Raw genomic sequence first — 16,763 nt, forward strand, 5'->3', positions numbered from 1 at the left:
CCCCGCGCCGCGTGTGGGCGGAGCTTCTCCTCATGGTGGGGCGTGGCTAAGGGGGCGTGGCTTACTCCCACCGCAGCCACTCAGCCGCCGCCGCCGCCGTTTCCAGGGGAAGGTGTTGCCGCCGCCGCCGCCCCGGTAACAGCGGGAAGGGGCCAACCAGGGGCCGCCGGGCCCCCCCCTCACCCCCGGGACCCCCAAACCGGCCCCACACCCCCCCCCCCGCCGGTCACCTCTTTAGCCCCGCCCCCCCGGCCTGGCCCTCCGGCCGCCCCCCCCCCCCCCCCCCCCCCCGGTCCCCCCTCCTCCCTTCTCCTCAGAACTCCGCCGCTGCCCGCGCGCCGCCGCCGCCGCGCTGCCATTGGACGGAGCCGCCTCCGCCGCAGCCAATGGGCGCCCGCGGCGGCGCTGTATCCAGCGGAGCGCGCGACCGCGTGGGAACCGGCGGGGCCGGGGTGAATGGAGAGGGGCGGCTATAGGGGCATCTATAGGGGCATCTATAGGGGCGGCTGTGGGTATCGGCTATAGGTAACAGCCAATGGGTCCATCTATAGGAGTGGCTATAGGTACCGCCTATAGGTTCCACGGTAGGTACTGGCCATGGGTACAGCTATAGGAGTGGCTATAGGTACCGGCTATAGGCAACATGATGGGTACCAGTCATGGGTACATCTATAGGGGCGGTTATAGGTAACACGATAGGTAGCGGCCATGGGTGTATCTATAGGAGTGGCTATAGGTACCAGGTATAGGTACTGCAATAGATACCGGCCGTGGGTGCATCTATAGGAGTGGCTATAGGTACCGCCTATAGGTTACATGATAGGTACCGGCCATGGGTGCATCTATAGGAGTGGCTATAGGTGCCGGCTATAGGCAACATGATGGGTACCAGTCATGGGTACATCTATCTGGGCAGCTATAGGTACCAGCTATAGATAACACGACAGGTACCAACCATAGGTAAGTCTGTAGGGGCGGCTATAAGTACCGGCTATAGGCAACAAGAGGGGTACTGGCCACAGGTACATCTATAGGGGCAGTTATAGGTACCAGCTATAAGTAACATGATAAGTACCGGCCATAGGTACATCTATAGGGGCAGCTATAGGTTCAGCCATGGGCACCGGCCATGGGTACCAGCTACAGGTACATCTGTAGGAGCAACTATAGGTAATGCTATAGGTACGGGCTATAGGGAGCAGTATAGGTACTGGCCAGAGGTATAGGAACAGCTATAGGTAACGCTATAGGGGTGGCTGTAGGTACTGGCCATAGGTACAGCTATGGATACAGCTATAGGTACTGGCTATAGGTGCATCTATAGGTACCGGCTATAGGTAATGCCTCTCGGTACTGCTATAGGTAAATACATCGGTAGCACTATAGGTACTGCTGTGGGTGTGGCTATAGGTACATCCAGGGGTGCAGCTATAGGTACCACTACAGGTACATCCATAGGTCCTGCTGTAGGAAGGGCTATAGCAGTACATATAGCGGCTGTAGGTTGGGCTATAGGTGCCGCTAGCAGTACTGCTGTATGTACATCCATAGGTACTGTCATAGGTCCCGCTATAGGTGTGGCTGTAGCTCCATCCCGCTATAGGCCCAGCTATAGGCCCGGCTGTAGGTTCCGCTATTGGCTCATCTATAGGTCCCACTAAAGTCCCCGCTATAGGCCCATGTATAGGTCTCACTATGGGTCCACCTATAGGCCCGCCTATAGGTCCCACTATGGGCCTGTCTATAGGTCCCGCTATAGGTCCTGCCACAGACCCCCGTGTATAGGCCCCACTATAGGCCCTGCTATAGGCGCAGCTATAGGTCCCGCCATAGACCCGTCTATCGGCCCTGCTATAGGTCTTGCTATAGGTCCCGCCATAGACCCATCTATAGGTCCTGCCATAGGTCCTCCTATAGGCCCATCTATAGGTTCTGCTATAGGTTCCTCTATATGCCCGTCTATAGGTTCCACTATAGGTCCCTCTATATGCCCATCTATAGGTTCCACTATAGGTCCCACCACAGACCCGTCTATAGGCCCCGCCATAGGTCCTGCTATAGGCCTGGCTATACGTTCCATTATAGGTCCCACCATAGGTCCTGCTATAGGCGCAGCTATAGGTTCCGCTATAGGTCCTGCCATAGGTCCCACCATAGACCCGTCTACAGGTTCTGCTATAGGTCCCGCTATAGACTCGTCTATAGGTCCCGCCATAGGCCCATCTATAGGTCCCACCATAGGTCCTGCTGTAGACCTGGCTATAGGTTCTGCTATAGGTCCCGCTATAGGTCCCGCTATAGTCCCGCACAGACCCGCGTATCCGCCCCGGCCCCGCGCTGCGCCCGGCCCCGCCCCTCCTCGCGCGCCCGGCCCGGCCCAGCCAATCGCCGCGCGCCGCCGCGGCCAGAGCCGCAGCTGCCATGGAGACAGCCGTGGGGCGGGGCAGGGTGGAGCCACGCCCACGCCGCGCCTCCGGCCACGCCCACCGCGGGAGGGGAGGGGCGGGGCCGTGCGGGGAGCCACGCCCACCGCCGGGGAGGGGGGAGCGCGGGGAGGAGAGGGGACAGCGACGCGGGGAGACGGGGGGACGGACGGGGTCAGGGGGACACGGGAGGACACTGACATGGGGGTCACGGGGACAGGGGGACACGGGGGACACTGATATGGGGGTCACGGGGACAGGGGGACACGGGGGACAAAGGGGACACGGGGGACAAAGGGGACACGGGGGGGACAGGGGACACGTGGGGACACTGACATGGGGGTCACGGGGACAGGGGGACACGGGGGACAAGGGACACATGGGGACACTGACATGGGGACCAGGGGGACAAAGGGGACACGGGGGGGGACAGGGGACATGTGGGGACACTGACATGGGGGTCACAGGGACGGGGGGACACGGGGGACACTGACATGGGGGTCACGGGGACAGAGGGACACGGGGGACACTGACATGGGGACCAGGGGGACAAAGGGGACACGGGGGGGGGACAGGGGACACGTGGGGACACTGACATGGGGGTCACAGGGACGGGGGTCACGGGGGACACTGACATGGGGGTCACGGGGACAGGGGGACACGGGGGACAAAGGGGACACGGGGGGGACAGGGGACACGTGGGGACACTGACATGGGGGTCACAGGGACAGGGGGACACGGGGGACAAGGGACACATGGGGACACTGACATGGGGACCAGGGGGACAAAGGGGACACGGGGGGGGACAGGGGACACGTGGGGACACTGACATGGGGGTCACAGGGACACAGGGAGGGGGGACACAGGGGGACACCGACATGGGGATCACAGGGACACAGGGAGGGGGGACACAGGGGGACACCGACATGGGGATCACAGGGACAGGAGGACATGGGGGAACAGGGGACATGGGGGGACACTGACACAGGGACAGGGGGACACAGGGACATGGAGACGTGCAGACATGGGGGACACCAACACGGGGGACACCAACACGGGGGGACGTGGGGATGTGGGGACATGGGGGACACTGACACGGGGACGGGGGGACACGGGGGAAGAGGGGACATGGGGATGGTGGGGTGGTGGGAAATGGGGACATGGGGACATTGGGGCATGGCAACATGGAGGACACAGGGACAGGAGGCCACGGGGATGTGGGACATGAGGGCACATGGGGGACACAGGGAGACACAGGGGGGGACATGGGGGACACAGGGACACGGGGGACATGGGGACACATGGAGGACACAGGGACAAATGGGGGGACATAGGGACACATAGGGGGACATGGGGACATAGAGACACACGGGGGGACATAGAGACACACGGGGGGACACAGGGACATGGGGACACATGGGGGGCACAGGGACACATGGGGGACATGGGGACACATGGGGGACACCCGGACATGGGGACACATGGGGGACATGGGGGGACACGGGGGGACGCAGGGACACAGGGACACATGGACATGAGGACACATGGGGGACACGGGGACATGGGGACACATAGGGGACACATGGGGGAACAGAGAGACATGGGGACACAATGGGGGGCACAGGGACACATGGGGGACATGGGGACACATGGGGGGACACGTGGGGGACACAGGAACACGTGGGGACACAGGGACAAATGGGGGACACATGGGGGACACCCGGACATGGGGACACATGGGGGACACAGGGACATGGGGACACAAGGGGAGACACGGGGTCCCCAGCCAGGGCAGGGGACAACATGGGGACAGTCACCGAGTCTGGCTGGGGAGGAAGGACAGTCGCCGGGGAGGGGACAGAGCGACAACCAACCAGCCCGCCCTCCCCATGGTGGGCCCCACCTCTCCCTCTGCCATCGCCCTTTTAACGCTTCCCCCCCCCACTCCCGCCCTATGCCCGTACCGGAAGCGGAAGTCGCTGGGGCGCGCGGCTGGGCGGGGGCAGCCGGTTCCTCAGCGCTCCGCGTACGGCCCCGCCGCCGCCGCTGCCGCCATGGTGAGGCCTAACCCGGGGCCTCCGCTCCGGGAGCGGCTCGTTTGGGGTTTGGGGGGGACCCGGGGGAGGATTTTGGGGCTCCGCGGGTCGGGTTAGGGGCTTTGGAGGCCCGGCTGGGGCGGCCTGACCTTGCTGGAGGACCGGGTTGGGCCTCTCCCGGGCTCCGGCTGGGCCTCCCCGGGGGCCCGGTTGGAGCTCCCGGGGATCGGGGGAGGGCGGCCGGGCCGGGCTGGGGTTCTGGAGGTCTATATGGGGGGGGGTTGGCACTGCTAAGGGGCCGATGTGGGGCTCGGGGAGGGGGGCAGACCTTGGCAGGGGGCCGGTGTGGGCCTCTATGGGGCTGATGTGGGGCTCTGGGAGGGGTCCTGGGCGTCCCAGACCATGTTAGGGGCTGTGTGTGTGGCCTGGTACTCCTGGGGGGCCGATATGGGGCTGGGGGGGGACAGACTTTGTCAGGGGGCTGGTGTGGGCCTCTGGAGGACCGTGTGGCCGGTGTGGGGCTCCTGGGGGGCCGATGTGGGGCTTCTGGGGGGTCCTGGGGGGCTTAGACCATGCTAGGGGCTCCGTGGGGAACCAGTGTGGGGCTCTGGGGGTGGGCAGACCTTGTCAGGGCACCGGTGTGGGCCTCTGGAGGGCCATGTGGGTCTCTTGGGGGGCTGCTGTGGGGCTCTGGGAAGGGTCCTGGGAGGCCCAAACCGTGCTAAGGGCTGTGTGGGTGCCCTGGCGCTGCTGGGGGGCTGATATGGGGGTCTGTGGGGGGGCAAACCTTGCCAGGTTGCCGATGTGGGCCTCTGGAGGTCCATGTGGGTGGGCTGGCACTGCTTGTGTGGGGCTCGGGGTGGGGTGATGTGGGTCTGGCCCCACTCTCACCCCTCTCCTCTGCCCCTCAGTCGGCCGCGCTGGACCTGAGATCGAAAGAAGAGAAGGACGCGGAGCTGGACAAGCGCATCGAGGCCCTGCGCAAGAAGAACGAAGCCCTCATTAAGCGTTATCAGGTATGGGGCGGGGTGTGGGGCTCAGCCCTAGATTCCACCCCCCCTCTCCCCCCACATTCCCCCTCCCCATAGCCTGTGCGGAGGCAGCGAAGGCGCTTACAGCCCCTAATCCCCCATCTGCGGCGGCTTAACACCACGCGCGGGGGGAGGGTGTTAACATAATACGGGCTCACAGGAGGATGTTGGGGGGGGTCATCCTGTCCTTTACCCCCCCCCCAAAAATCCCTGTGGAGGTGGAGTAGGTTTGACTTCACCCCCCCCTGTATCGTCCCGGCAGGAGATCGAGGAGGATCGGAAGAAAGCCGAACAAGAGGGAATAGCGGTGACGGCTTTACGGCGGGCGCGTCCCCCCGATGTCGAAAGTGAGAGGAGATGGGTGGATAAAGATCTCTCCGTCACTGTCCAGGTCATGCCCTCCCCCGGGGTGAGTGGGGAGGGGGCAAAATTGGGGTTCAGGGGACCTACCGTGGGGCTGGGGATAAAGTGGGGGTTTCGCTGAATCCCCCTTCGTCTCTTCTTCTCCAGGAGAAGCGTGTGGTGAAGGACAAGAAGCCATCGGGCACCCCAAAAACCGGCCGCGGCGCTTCTCCTCGTGTCTCGGGACGCGCCGGTTTGCGGCCTTCGGTCCGTTCCCCGCGGGGGGAGCGCCCCCAAGACCCCTTTTGGGAGGGGACGGGAAGTGACGCCGCGCCGCCGCCGGGGGAACGCGGTAGCCGGGGACGGCGCTTACGGGGCCGCGGCGCGACCGGGCCGGTGACGGGGGGCGACGCCGGCCCCGACCGAAAGTCCAAGGTGGGTTTTTTTTTTGGGGGGGGATAGATGGGTTTTTTGGGGGATTGGTGGTTTCACCCCAAAGGTGTAGAGCTTGGGGGGGGGCTTCTGTTTTTTTTTTTTTTTTTTTTTTTTTTTGGGGGGTGCTGCATGTCCCTGGTGGCAACCGGTTTGTCCCCATCAGGAATGGGAAGAGCGCCGGCGCCGGAATATCGAGAAGATGAACGAGGAGATGGAGAAAATCGCCGAGTACGAGCGGAACCAGCGGGTGAGGAGGGAAAGGAGAGCGCCGCGGGGAGGACGGTGGGTGACAAATGTCCCCCCCAGAGGTCGGGGTGACGATATTCCCCTCTTATTTTTCCACCACCTCTCCCAACCTCGTCGCAGGACGGTCTTCATGAGAAGAACCCGGTGCGGAATTTCTTGGATGATCCCCGACGCAGCGGTCCCTTCCAGGACACCGATCGCAAAGAGGGAAGTCGACGGCACGTCCGAAATTGGGGGGGAGCCGATTTCGACAAAGTCAAAGCAGGAATGGAACGGGAAAAAACATGGCAGGGCCCCGTACGTACCCCGGTGTGTGTCCCCCCCCCCCTCCACCTCCTGCCCCCTTTTTTTAGGGGTTTCAGGGATGGACGAACCGCGTTTTGCCGTAGGGACGTCGTTCCAGCCCGAAAACGGGGGGACAGTTGGACATGACTCTTTCCATGACGGGTCGGGAACGAGCCGAATACGTCCGTTGGAAAAAAGAACGGGATCAAATCGATCAGGAACGCTTGGCGCGACACCGCAAACCAACCGGGCAGTGGCGACGCGAGTGGGATGCCGAAAAATCGGACAGCATGTACGTCGCGAGGGGGGGCGGCGGTCATTTTCGAGGAGGTTGTGACATCTTCGCTGTCACCCGCTCCCTTTTTTCTTTATTTTTAGGTTTAAGGAGGGTTCTGCAGCGGTTCCCGGCTCGGAAATGAGCGGAGGGGAAGAAAACAAACGTCCACCTCCCAAACCTCCCACTTTTGGGGAATTTCTCGCTCCGCATCGCGCCCAGCGGAGGAAAAAGGGTCGGGGACGCGGTCAGGCCGCCGGCGCCAAGTCCTACAGGTCGGTGGGGTCACCTGGCAGCGAGGATTTGAGGGGGGGAGTTCTTCCCTGAGCCCTGTTTTTCTGTGGATTTGGGGTTTTTTTTTTTTGATCTGCTGGCATCTTTTTTCCTCTCCAGCATGCACGATAACCGCTGGGAGGAGAAGGAATCGCCAGCGCCCGCCGAAAGTGCCGAAAGCCGGAAGGTAAAACGTCGCGGCGAAGCGGTGGGTCTTCGTCAGCCCCGCGGTGCCCTTCTCCCCCCCCATCTGACACCCCCAAAACGCCGCGTCCGCAGGTGGAGGAGACGCCGAGCGGGGCCCTCCCGGAGCCCCCCGCTTCCCTGAGCCCTGAGGAAGATGAAGATCAGTGGGAGGACGTCAGCGAGGAAGAGGAGGAGGAAGAAGAAGAGGAGGAGGAGGAGGAGGAAGAAGGCGGCAGCACGGGATCGTCGAGCGAGGATGAAGCACCCCGCAGTGCGTCCCCTAAAGCCCAGCCTCCCCCCAAAACCGGCCAGGCTGCCGTTCCCAAACTCCGCGTGCCCCCCACCGCCGTGGCACCCGCCCCAGAGTGGGGGGCTCGCACCCCCCCCAGTCCCTTTTCCCCCGTGGAAGGTCACCAGCCCGTCTCGGACTGGGGCGAGGAGATGGACCTCACCTCTCCCCGCAGCAGCTTGGGGGACAGTCCCCTTTCGGGTCCCACTGTCCCCAACTCGAGAGGGGCTTCTGGAGAAACTCCAGGTAAAGGTTTTTATTTTGGAGGGGGGGGGGGGAAGGGGGGCTCTGCTCCAATTCGAGGTTGGGGGGGGGGTTTGAGGGATAGACCCCAAAAATGAGCTGAACCCGTAAGATTTGGGGAGGGGACACGTAGCCGGAGCCCGAGGACCAAAAAAAAGGGATCAAACGGGGGATTGATGGTGGTCTTTTCTCCCCCACCCCACAGGATTGAGCCCCGTGGAGCTGAGTGGACCCCCCCGGGGGGCGCAGAACCCTGTGGATCCCCCCCAAAGGGAAGAAACGAACCCGACGGCGCAACGAGAGGTTTCGGAAAAGCCCGAGGAGACGACGGGGAACCCGGCGGAGGACGGGACGCAAGGTGACGAGGGGAATACGGGGGGGGGACGACGCACCGCAGGGGACCTTCCCCGCTTCTAACCCCTCCCCAAATTTGGGGGGGCGGGTGTGTTTCCTGCAAGCCGGGGGGGGGGGGGTTTCAGACCCCGATTTATTGGTGGTTTTTTTTTTTTTTTTTGTTTTGTTTTGTTTGTTTTTCCTCCCCCCCCAAACCTCCAGGAGGTGCGACAGTTTCCCCAAACGCGGATTCGGAGGTGGCCCCCGGTACGGTGGAGATCACGGATTTCCAGCGGGTGCGTTTCCGTAAGAATTCGCATTCTCCCGCTGCTCGTTAACGGGGAGATGGGGGGGGGAGGAGGAGGGGGGGGGGGGGAGGACACACACTTGACACCAGCGCATCCCTCCGGGCTCTCGCCTTGTCTGTCTGTCTGTCCTTCCCACTTTTGCTTGCCGGTTCTTGACGTTCCCCGCTGCCGGACCGCCGCCGCTCTGCGAAACAACCCCGGAGCTGCCGCCTTTCCTTCTCCGGTGTCTCCGGGGAGTCGGTTCTTTAACCCCCCCCACCCCTAAAAATAAAACCCCCACCGGGATTGCGGCGGTGCTACGCTTACCCGGGGCGGCTGCGACCGGCTGTACGTCTTTTTGTCTGTCTGTCTGTCCTGGATTAAACTTTTTCCTGCCCCAAACAGCCCCAGGGACTGATTTCCTCCCCCCCCCTCTATAGCCGCGATGTGGGGGGACGGTTATGGAGTCGGGATAACGCTTGGAAAAATGGGGGGAGGGGGGGAATGGGATGTTTTGGGGCAGAATCGGGGCGGGAGGGGTTGGACGCCCCCCTCCTTGTCCCCCTCCCTGACTTGTTTTTGTTATTTTTGGAGGGGGGGGGGGGACACGGGACGATGACACGCACACGGCAGCAGCCTTGACGCTGCCTCCTCCTCCTCCTCCTCTTCCTCCTCCTCCTCCTCCTCCTTCTTCTTCTTCTTCTCTCTCCTTCGACAGGACGGCCGCGTCCCCCGATGTCCTCCGGCCGCCCCTCCGTCACCCGGTTCCCTCCCGCCGTCGCCGTCACCGTGAGCCGGCGGGAATAACCCGGGGAGAGAGACGAGGGGCGGTGGTGGTGGCGGCGGCGGCGGTGGTGGGAGTGGAGGGAGGGGGGGGGCCACACCAAAAAAAAAAAAAAATATCACCTTCACCTCCTTGCCGGGGTGGGGGGGGTGTCCCCAAATCGTGCCCCCGGTGCTGTGGGCGTTTAGGAGTGGAGGACGGTGGCGCTGAGGGTCCCCAAAAGGGTTTTGGGGGCTCCGGCTGGTGTTTTTTTTTGGGGGGGGGGTTCCCCTTTCTCCTCCTGTGCCCCGGAGTGGGGCGGGAGAGTGGGGGGGTTTGACTTTCCCCCCACCCCCCCCCTCCTCGGGCCGCCTGAGCCCACCGGGTAAAATAAACCTCCGAAATATCTTTGCGCCTCTTCTTTGCTCCCGGGGGGGTCCCCCCAGTTGCTACTGGGGTCTGTCCCCCCCCCCCTTTGCTCCCATGGGGGTCCCGTCCTCTCAATGTTGGGTTTGTTTGGGTTTTTTTTTGGGGGGGTGGGTGGGGTGGGGAGGGGGGTTGTCCTGGGACCAGTAAGGGGCTCCCCCACACCCTGGAACCTCCTGCGCTTCTTTTGGGGGGAAAGTCCTGTTTTTTTTTTTTTTTATTTTTTAGGGGGTGACATGAGCAGTGTGGGGGCTCCAGAGGGGGATTTTGGGGTGAAATGAGTGTAAAAGCCGGGGGGGGGGGAGGGGGCTCTCCCCTAATCGACCCCCCCCCCCCCCCACACACACACTTTGGGGACTTTATGCTGCAAAAATGTCCCCGGTGGGGACATTTGGGGCGCAGTATCTACTGATGGGAGAGGAAGGAGTCCCCTCGCTCTGGGGCGGTGGCCGGTGACGTGTCCCCCCGTGTCTGTGTGTCCGTCCCCCCCCCCGCCCCCCCCCCAGGATTGGGGGGACCCACCAGCTTTCCCCGGTCACACCGGGCCGGCCGAGGAACGCTCCGCGCTGTCCCCTCCATCGCATTTGAACCAAAATCACTCCCCCAAACCACCATTTTGGCGTTGATACCTCATTTTTCCAGCTCGTTTCACCCAAAAACGAAGCTGTCCCGGTTCCCTTGTCCCACCCCACCAGTGCTACTGGTCCCCCTCCCCGTTTCCCCCCCCCCCCCCCCAAGTTCCACCGGCTGCCGCTTCTTTATTTTTTGGCCTCCACCGATGATCTCTTCCCCCTTCACCCCGTTGCGTTGCTTCCTCCTTCGGTGCCGTATAAAAACCCGGAGCCGCCTGCTCATCCTCCGGACGGCACGGCCGGCGAGGACGCAGGTGAGCGGCTGGTGGGGCGCGCTGTGGGGCAAGATCTCTCTCCTTTCCTTCTTCCCCTCCTTCCCCCCCAAAAAAAACCCCTACCCAACGCCGTGGGGTGGGGAAAGTTGGGTTTTGGGTCATCTCCATCTTCCTCAAGATGGATTTTCCACCCCCCGGTGAGGCGATGGCTCCTCTTTAGGCGTTGGGTGATGGTTGGATCCTCCGTATCTCCTTCTCGGTCCTTCTTCCCGCGTTCCCGGTGGCTCCACCGGCGGATCTCAGACTTTCTCCGTGGTTTCCTCTGCTTCTCCTTCAGGGTTTGGGGTTTTTCCCCCTCCTCTCTCGGTGCTGACGATGCTTTGGGTCCCCCAAAGTTTGTTTTGTGTGGTGTTTTTTTTTATTATTATTATTTTTCCCTCCTGGAGCTCGAGAGCGGCCAAACCAAAAAGGTCCCCTGTGGGCCCCCACCCAAGGAGATGTTGGAGAAGCTGCCGGAGCTGCAGCTCCTCCCGCATTTCCTCAGCCAACTTCTTACACCACGCCGGCTGCGGATGACGTGGTGAGGAAGTGGGGAAACGCTGATTTCCTTGGTGACCAGGGTGGGGACACACACACACACACAACACACCGTGAGGGCAAATGGTTTTGGTGGTGCTTGCACCCCACGTTCTCCTTGAGGAGCACCTCAACGGGTTGGTTTTGGAGGTTCTGCCTTTTTTTTTTTTTTTTTTTTCCGGGAGGGGAGAGGACCTTTGGATGGAGAGATGATGGTGATGATGGACATAAGGAAGAGCTGTTTTACCATGAGGGTGAGGGAACAGGTTTCCCAGCGGAGTTGTGGATGTCTCATCTTTCAAGGTCAGGTTGGGACTTGGTCCCATCTTCGGAAGAGGACTTGGAGCAACCTGATGTAGCGGAAATGTTCTTGCCCAAGGTAGGGGCTTGGACTGGATGGTCTTTGACGGTCCCTTCCAACCCAAACCCTTCGATGACTCTAGGGACAGGGCTTGGAGGACCTTGGTCTAATGGAGGATGTCCCCAGCCATAGCTGGGTGGTTGGATGAGATGATCTTTGAAGGTCCCTTCATCCCAAACCGTTGTGTGATGTTATGGACAGGGCTTGGAGGACCTTGGTCTAGTGGAGGATGTCCCCAGCCATAGCTGGGTGGTTGGATGAGATGATCTTTGAAGGTCCCTTCAACCTAAACCACTGTGTGATGTTATGGACAGGGCTTGGAGGACCCTGGTCTAGTGGAGGATGTCCCCATCTGTGGCAGGGGGTTGGATGAGATGATCTTTGAAGGTCCCTTCATCCCAAACCGTTGTGTGATGTTATGGACAGGGCTTGGAGGACCCTGGTCTAGTGGAGGATGTCCCCACCCGTGGCAGGGGGTTGGACAAGATGATCTTTGAAGGTCCCTTCAGTCCAAACCGCTGTGTGATGTTACGGATGGGGCTTGGAGGACCCTGGTCTAGTGGAGGATGTCGCCACCCGTGGCAGGGGGTTGGATGAGATGATCTTTGAAGGTCCCTTCAACCCAAACCGTTGTGTGATGTTATGGACAGGGCTTGGAGGACCCTGGTCTAATGGAGGATGTCCCCAGCCATAGCTGGGTGGTTGGATGAGATGATCTTTGAAGGTCCCTTCATCCCAAACCGTTGTGTGATGTTATGGACAGGGCTTGGAGGACCCTGGTCTAGTGGAGGATGTCCCCACCCGTGGCAGGGGGGTGGACAAGATGATCTTTGAAGGTCCCTTCAACCCAAACCACTGTGTGATGTTACAGATGGGGCTTGGAGCAACGTGGTCTAATGGAGGATGTCCCCATCTGTGGCAGGGGGTTGGACGAGATGATCTTTGAAGGTCCCTTCAGTCCAAACCGCTGTGTGATGTTACGGACAGGGCTTGGAGGACCCTGGTCTGATGGAGGATGTCCCCAGCCATAGCTGGGTGGTTGGATGAGATGATCTTTGAAGGTCCCTTCATCCCAAACCGTTGTGTGATGTTATGGACAGGGCTTGGAGGACCCTGGTCTAATGGAGGATGTCCCCATCTGTGGCAGGGGGTTGGATGAGATGATCTTTGAAGGTCCCTTCAACCCAAACCACTGTGTGATGTTACGGACAGGGCTTGGAGGACCTTGGTCTAGTGGAAGGTGTCCCCACCCGTGGCAGGGGGTTGGACGAGATCATCTTTGAAGGTCTCTTCAGTCCAAACCGCTGTGTGATGTTACGGATGGGGCTTGGAGCAACGTGGTCTAATGGAGGATGTCCCCACCCGTGGCAGGGGGTTGGACGAGATGATCTTTGAAGGTCCCTTCAGTCCAAACTGCTGTGTGATGTTACGGATGGGGCTTGGAGCCCCCTGGTCTGATGGAGGATGTCCCCAGCCATAGCTGGGTGGTTGGATGAGATGATCTTTGAAGGTCACTTCATCCCAAACCATTGTGTGATGTTACGGATGGGGCTTGGAGGACCCTGGTCTAGTGGAGGATGTCCCCATCTGTGGCAGGGGGTTGGATAAGATGATCTTTGAAGGTCCCTTCAACCCAAACCACTGTGTGATGTTATGGACAGGGCTTGGAGGACCCTGGTCTAGTGGAGGATGTCCCCACCTGTGGCAGGGGGTTGGATAAGATGATCTTTGAAGGTCCCTTCAACCCAAACCACTGTGTGATGTTATGGACAGGGCTTGGAGGACCCTGGTCTAGTGGAGGATGTCCCCAGCCATAGCTGGGTGGTTGGATGAGATGATCTTTGAGGGTCCCTTCATCCCAAACCGTTGTGTGATGTTATGGACAGGGCTTGGAGGACCTTGGTCTAGTGGAGGATGTCCCCAGCCATAGCTGGGTGGTTGGATGAGATGATCTTTGAGGGTCCCTTCATCCCAAACCGTTGTGTGATGTTATGGACAGGGCTTGGAGGACCTTGGTCTAGTGGAGGATGTCCCCAGCCATAGCTGGGTGGTTGGATGAGATGATCTTTGAAGGTCCCTTCATCCCAAACCGTTGTGTGATGTTATGGACAGGGCTTGGAGGACCCTGGTCTAGTGGAGGATGTCCCCACCCGTGGCAGGGGGTTGGACGAGATGATCTTTGAAGGTCCCTTCAGTCCAAACCGCTGTGTGATGTTACGGACAGGGCTTGGAGGACCCTGGTCTAATGGAGGATGTCCCCAGCCATAGCTGGGTGGTTGGATGAGATGATCTTTGAAGGTCACTTCATCCCAAACCATTGTGTGATGTTACGGATGGGGCTTGGAGGACCCTGGTCTAATGGAGGATGTCCCCATCTGTGGCAGGGGGTTGGATGAGATGATCTTTGAAGGTCCCTTCATCCCAAACCGTTGTGTGATGTTATGGACAGGGCTTGGAGGACCCTGGTCTAATGGAGGATGTCCCCATCTGTGGCAGGGGGTTGGATGAGATGATCTTTGAAGGTCCCTTCAACCCAAACCACTGTGTGATGTTACGGACAGGGCTTGGAGGACCTTGGTCTAGTGGAGGATGTCCCCACCTGTGGCAGGGGGTTGGACTGGATGGTCTTTGAAGGTCCCTTCAACCCAAACCACTGTGTGATGTTATGGACAGGGCTTGGAGGACCCTGGTCTAGTGGAGGATGTCCTCACTCATGGCAGTGGGGTGGACGAGATGATCTTTGAAGGTTCCTTCAACCCAAACGGTTCCATGAGGTTCTAACAGAGTGTGGTTTCTAGGTTGAGAGCTGGTGGAGGATGGACTCCTCGATGTCCAATTACACCTTCAATTACTCCGACTGGGGTGACTATTCCATCTATGACTTCGATGGCTACGAAGTCCCTCACAGCTACCGTGCCATCCTGGCCCTCTACGCCCTCATCTTCCTCCTGGGCGTCTTGGGCAACGGGGCCGTCATCTGGGTGACGGGCTTTGAGCTGCGGCGTACGGTCAACGGCGTCTGGTTCCTCAACCTCTCCGTGGCCGACCTCCTCTGTTGCCTGGCCCTACCCTTCCTGGCCCTGCCCCTGGCCCGGGACCACCACTGGTCGTTGGGTCGCTTCGCCTGCAAGCTGCTGCCCTCCCTCACCGTCCTCAACATGTTCACCAGCGTCCTCCTCCTGATGGCCATCAGCGCTGACCGTTGCGCCTTGGTGACGCAGCCGGTGTGGTGCCAAAACCACCGGACCCTGGGACTGGTCCGGGGGGCTTGCGCGGCCGCCTGGTTCCTAGCCGGGCTCCTCACCCTTCCCTCCTTCATCTTCCGCACCACCCGTTACGATGCCTTCTCCGAGAAGACCACCTGTGTCATGGACTACAAGGACGTGGGGCGCCACCAGCACCTCACCGAACTCGTCACGTCCATCACCCGCTTCATCTGCGGCTTCCTCATACCCTTCGTGGTCATCACGGCTTGCTACAGCCTTCTGCTGGTCCGCGTCCACAGCAAGGGCTTTGCCCGCTCCCGGAAAGCCATCAAGCTCATCTTGGTGGTCATCATCAGCTTCTTCGTGTGCTGGCTGCCCTACCACGTCGTGGGGTTGATCATGGCCTCCACCCCTCCTCACAGCAGCTTGTTCAAGGGCGCCCTGGAAGCTGACCCCATCATCACCGGCATTGCCTACATCAACAGTTGCATCAACCCCATCATCTACGTTGTCATGGGTCAGGACTTCAAGGACAAGTTCCAGCGTTCCTGGAGAGCCGTGCTACGGGGCGTGCTGAGCGACGACCCCACCAGCACCATGGGGGACAGCAGGATGAAGACTAAGTCTACCGTGGACGACCAAAGCGTCAGCACCACCGTGTGACCGGGAACAAGGTGCCTCCGGGGCTGGACCGGCGCTTGTTTTTTTGGGGAGCCCTCACCTTCTCCGCTTCTCCTAAAGCCCCTGTTGGGCCACGTAGAGAGGAGAAGATGCCTCCACAGCCCACTTTCCCCACCGGCTGCTCCGCGTGGTTGTGGGCTGGGCAAGTTGTGTCCCCCTGGGGACCTCCTCCTGGCTTCCTCGGTGGCCTGGCAACAGGGAGAGGACTTTTGTCCTTCCACCCCATATCACCTTCCTCTGCTTCTCCAGCCCCCCGCGTGGACCTTATTTCCAGCTCCTCCTCTCTCTCAGCCCCATAAAAGCTGCGGCTGTCCCACCAACCCCTCCCAGCCCCACATCTCCACCACCCAGCCAACTTCAAGATGCTCAAGTCCCCCTCCATCACCCCAAAAACTCAAGTCCACCCCACTCATGGGGGGGGGGGGGGGAGGATGACCTTCCTTCACCCTCCCCCTGCCTTCACCAGCGCCCCGTCCACCTTCGCCAATAAATATTGAAGCTCCTCAAGCCTTGAGCAAGACCTCCATCCCTTGGTTCTCCTTTTTGGTGGTTTATGGGGCAAGATTTTTTTGCTGTCTCGGCGGATTTTGATTGCGGGAGTGACGCAATAACCGTGGCAGCGTATGTCCCCGTGTGTCGTTTCCCCCCTACCCCCCCCCCCCCCCCCAGTCCCGGAAAGTCCTTGCGGTGGGTGGTGAACTCTGCCCTATGGTCTTGCTTCACCTTGCGGGAGATGGTGGAGGGTGGTGGCTTTTTTTGTGGCCCCGGTGCTGCCCAGCCCGGGGGGGGGGGGGGGCAGCAGGTGGGGCAGGGAGGGTTGGGGACAGTTGGGCAAAGCTGGAGTGGGGGGTGACAGGGGTGGGCATGCCATGGTTGGGGACAGTTGGTCATCAACGGGGATGGTTGGGGACAGTGGGGGATGACAGGGATGGGCATGACATGGTTGGGGACAGTTGGTCATCAACGGGGATGGTTGGGGACAGTTGGGGTGGTTGGGGACAGTGGGGGACAACAGGGATGGGCATGACATGGTTGGGGACAGTTGGGGTGGTTGGGGACAGTAGGGGATGACAGGGATGGGCATGACATGGTTGGGGACAGTTGGTCATCAACGGGGATGGTTGGGGACAGTGGGGGACAACAAGGATGGGCATGACATGGTTGGGGACAGTTGGTCATCAATGGGGATGGTTGGGGACAGTGGGGGACAACAGGGATGG

General features: G+C 60.7%; 2 protein-coding genes across 7 annotated transcripts in view; both read left to right on the forward strand.

Moving 5' to 3' along the window:
* The first annotated feature begins 4,169 nt into the window (after window positions 1-4,169).
* CCDC9 (coiled-coil domain containing 9) overlaps window positions 4,170-16,763 on the forward strand; it is a 206,193-nt gene continuing 193,599 nt past the window's right edge. Inside the window, exons 1-14 of one of the 6 annotated variants that reach the window (XM_082496770.1) lie at window positions 4,171-4,480; window positions 5,371-5,475; window positions 5,753-5,899; window positions 6,001-6,074; window positions 6,192-6,267; window positions 6,431-6,514; window positions 6,634-6,822; window positions 6,903-7,090; window positions 7,177-7,347; window positions 7,466-7,532; window positions 7,625-8,066; window positions 8,269-8,421; window positions 8,619-8,692; window positions 9,402-9,854. In XM_082496770.1, coding sequence (XP_082352896.1) covers window positions 4,313-4,480; window positions 5,371-5,475; window positions 5,753-5,899; window positions 6,001-6,074; window positions 6,192-6,267; window positions 6,431-6,514; window positions 6,634-6,822; window positions 6,903-7,090; window positions 7,177-7,347; window positions 7,466-7,532; window positions 7,625-8,066; window positions 8,269-8,421; window positions 8,619-8,692; window positions 9,402-9,476 — 2,013 coding nt within the window. In that variant the 5' untranslated portion in view covers window positions 4,171-4,312 and the 3' untranslated portion in view covers window positions 9,477-9,854. Of the gene's footprint in view, window positions 4,481-5,370; window positions 5,476-5,752; window positions 5,900-6,000; window positions 6,268-6,430; window positions 6,515-6,633; window positions 6,823-6,902; window positions 7,091-7,176; window positions 7,348-7,465; window positions 7,533-7,624; window positions 8,067-8,268; window positions 8,422-8,618; window positions 8,693-9,401; window positions 9,855-16,763 lie in introns of those variants that run through there. The other 5 variants (XM_082496766.1, XM_082496771.1, XM_082496767.1 and 2 more) reach the window with 5 other exon arrangements.
* Window positions 10,627-16,062, forward strand: C5AR1 (complement C5a receptor 1). The gene is made up of 2 exons (XM_082496777.1): window positions 10,627-10,758; window positions 14,455-16,062. The coding sequence occupies exons 1-2, from the start codon at window positions 10,651-10,653 to the stop codon at window positions 15,523-15,525; spliced, it is 1,179 nt and encodes a 392-aa protein (XP_082352903.1). The 5' UTR covers window positions 10,627-10,650; the 3' UTR covers window positions 15,526-16,062.

Source organism: Vanellus vanellus (assembly GCF_965231255.1).
Source record: "Vanellus vanellus genome assembly, chromosome: 31".
NCBI classification, from domain to species: domain Eukaryota; kingdom Metazoa; phylum Chordata; class Aves; order Charadriiformes; family Charadriidae; genus Vanellus; species Vanellus vanellus.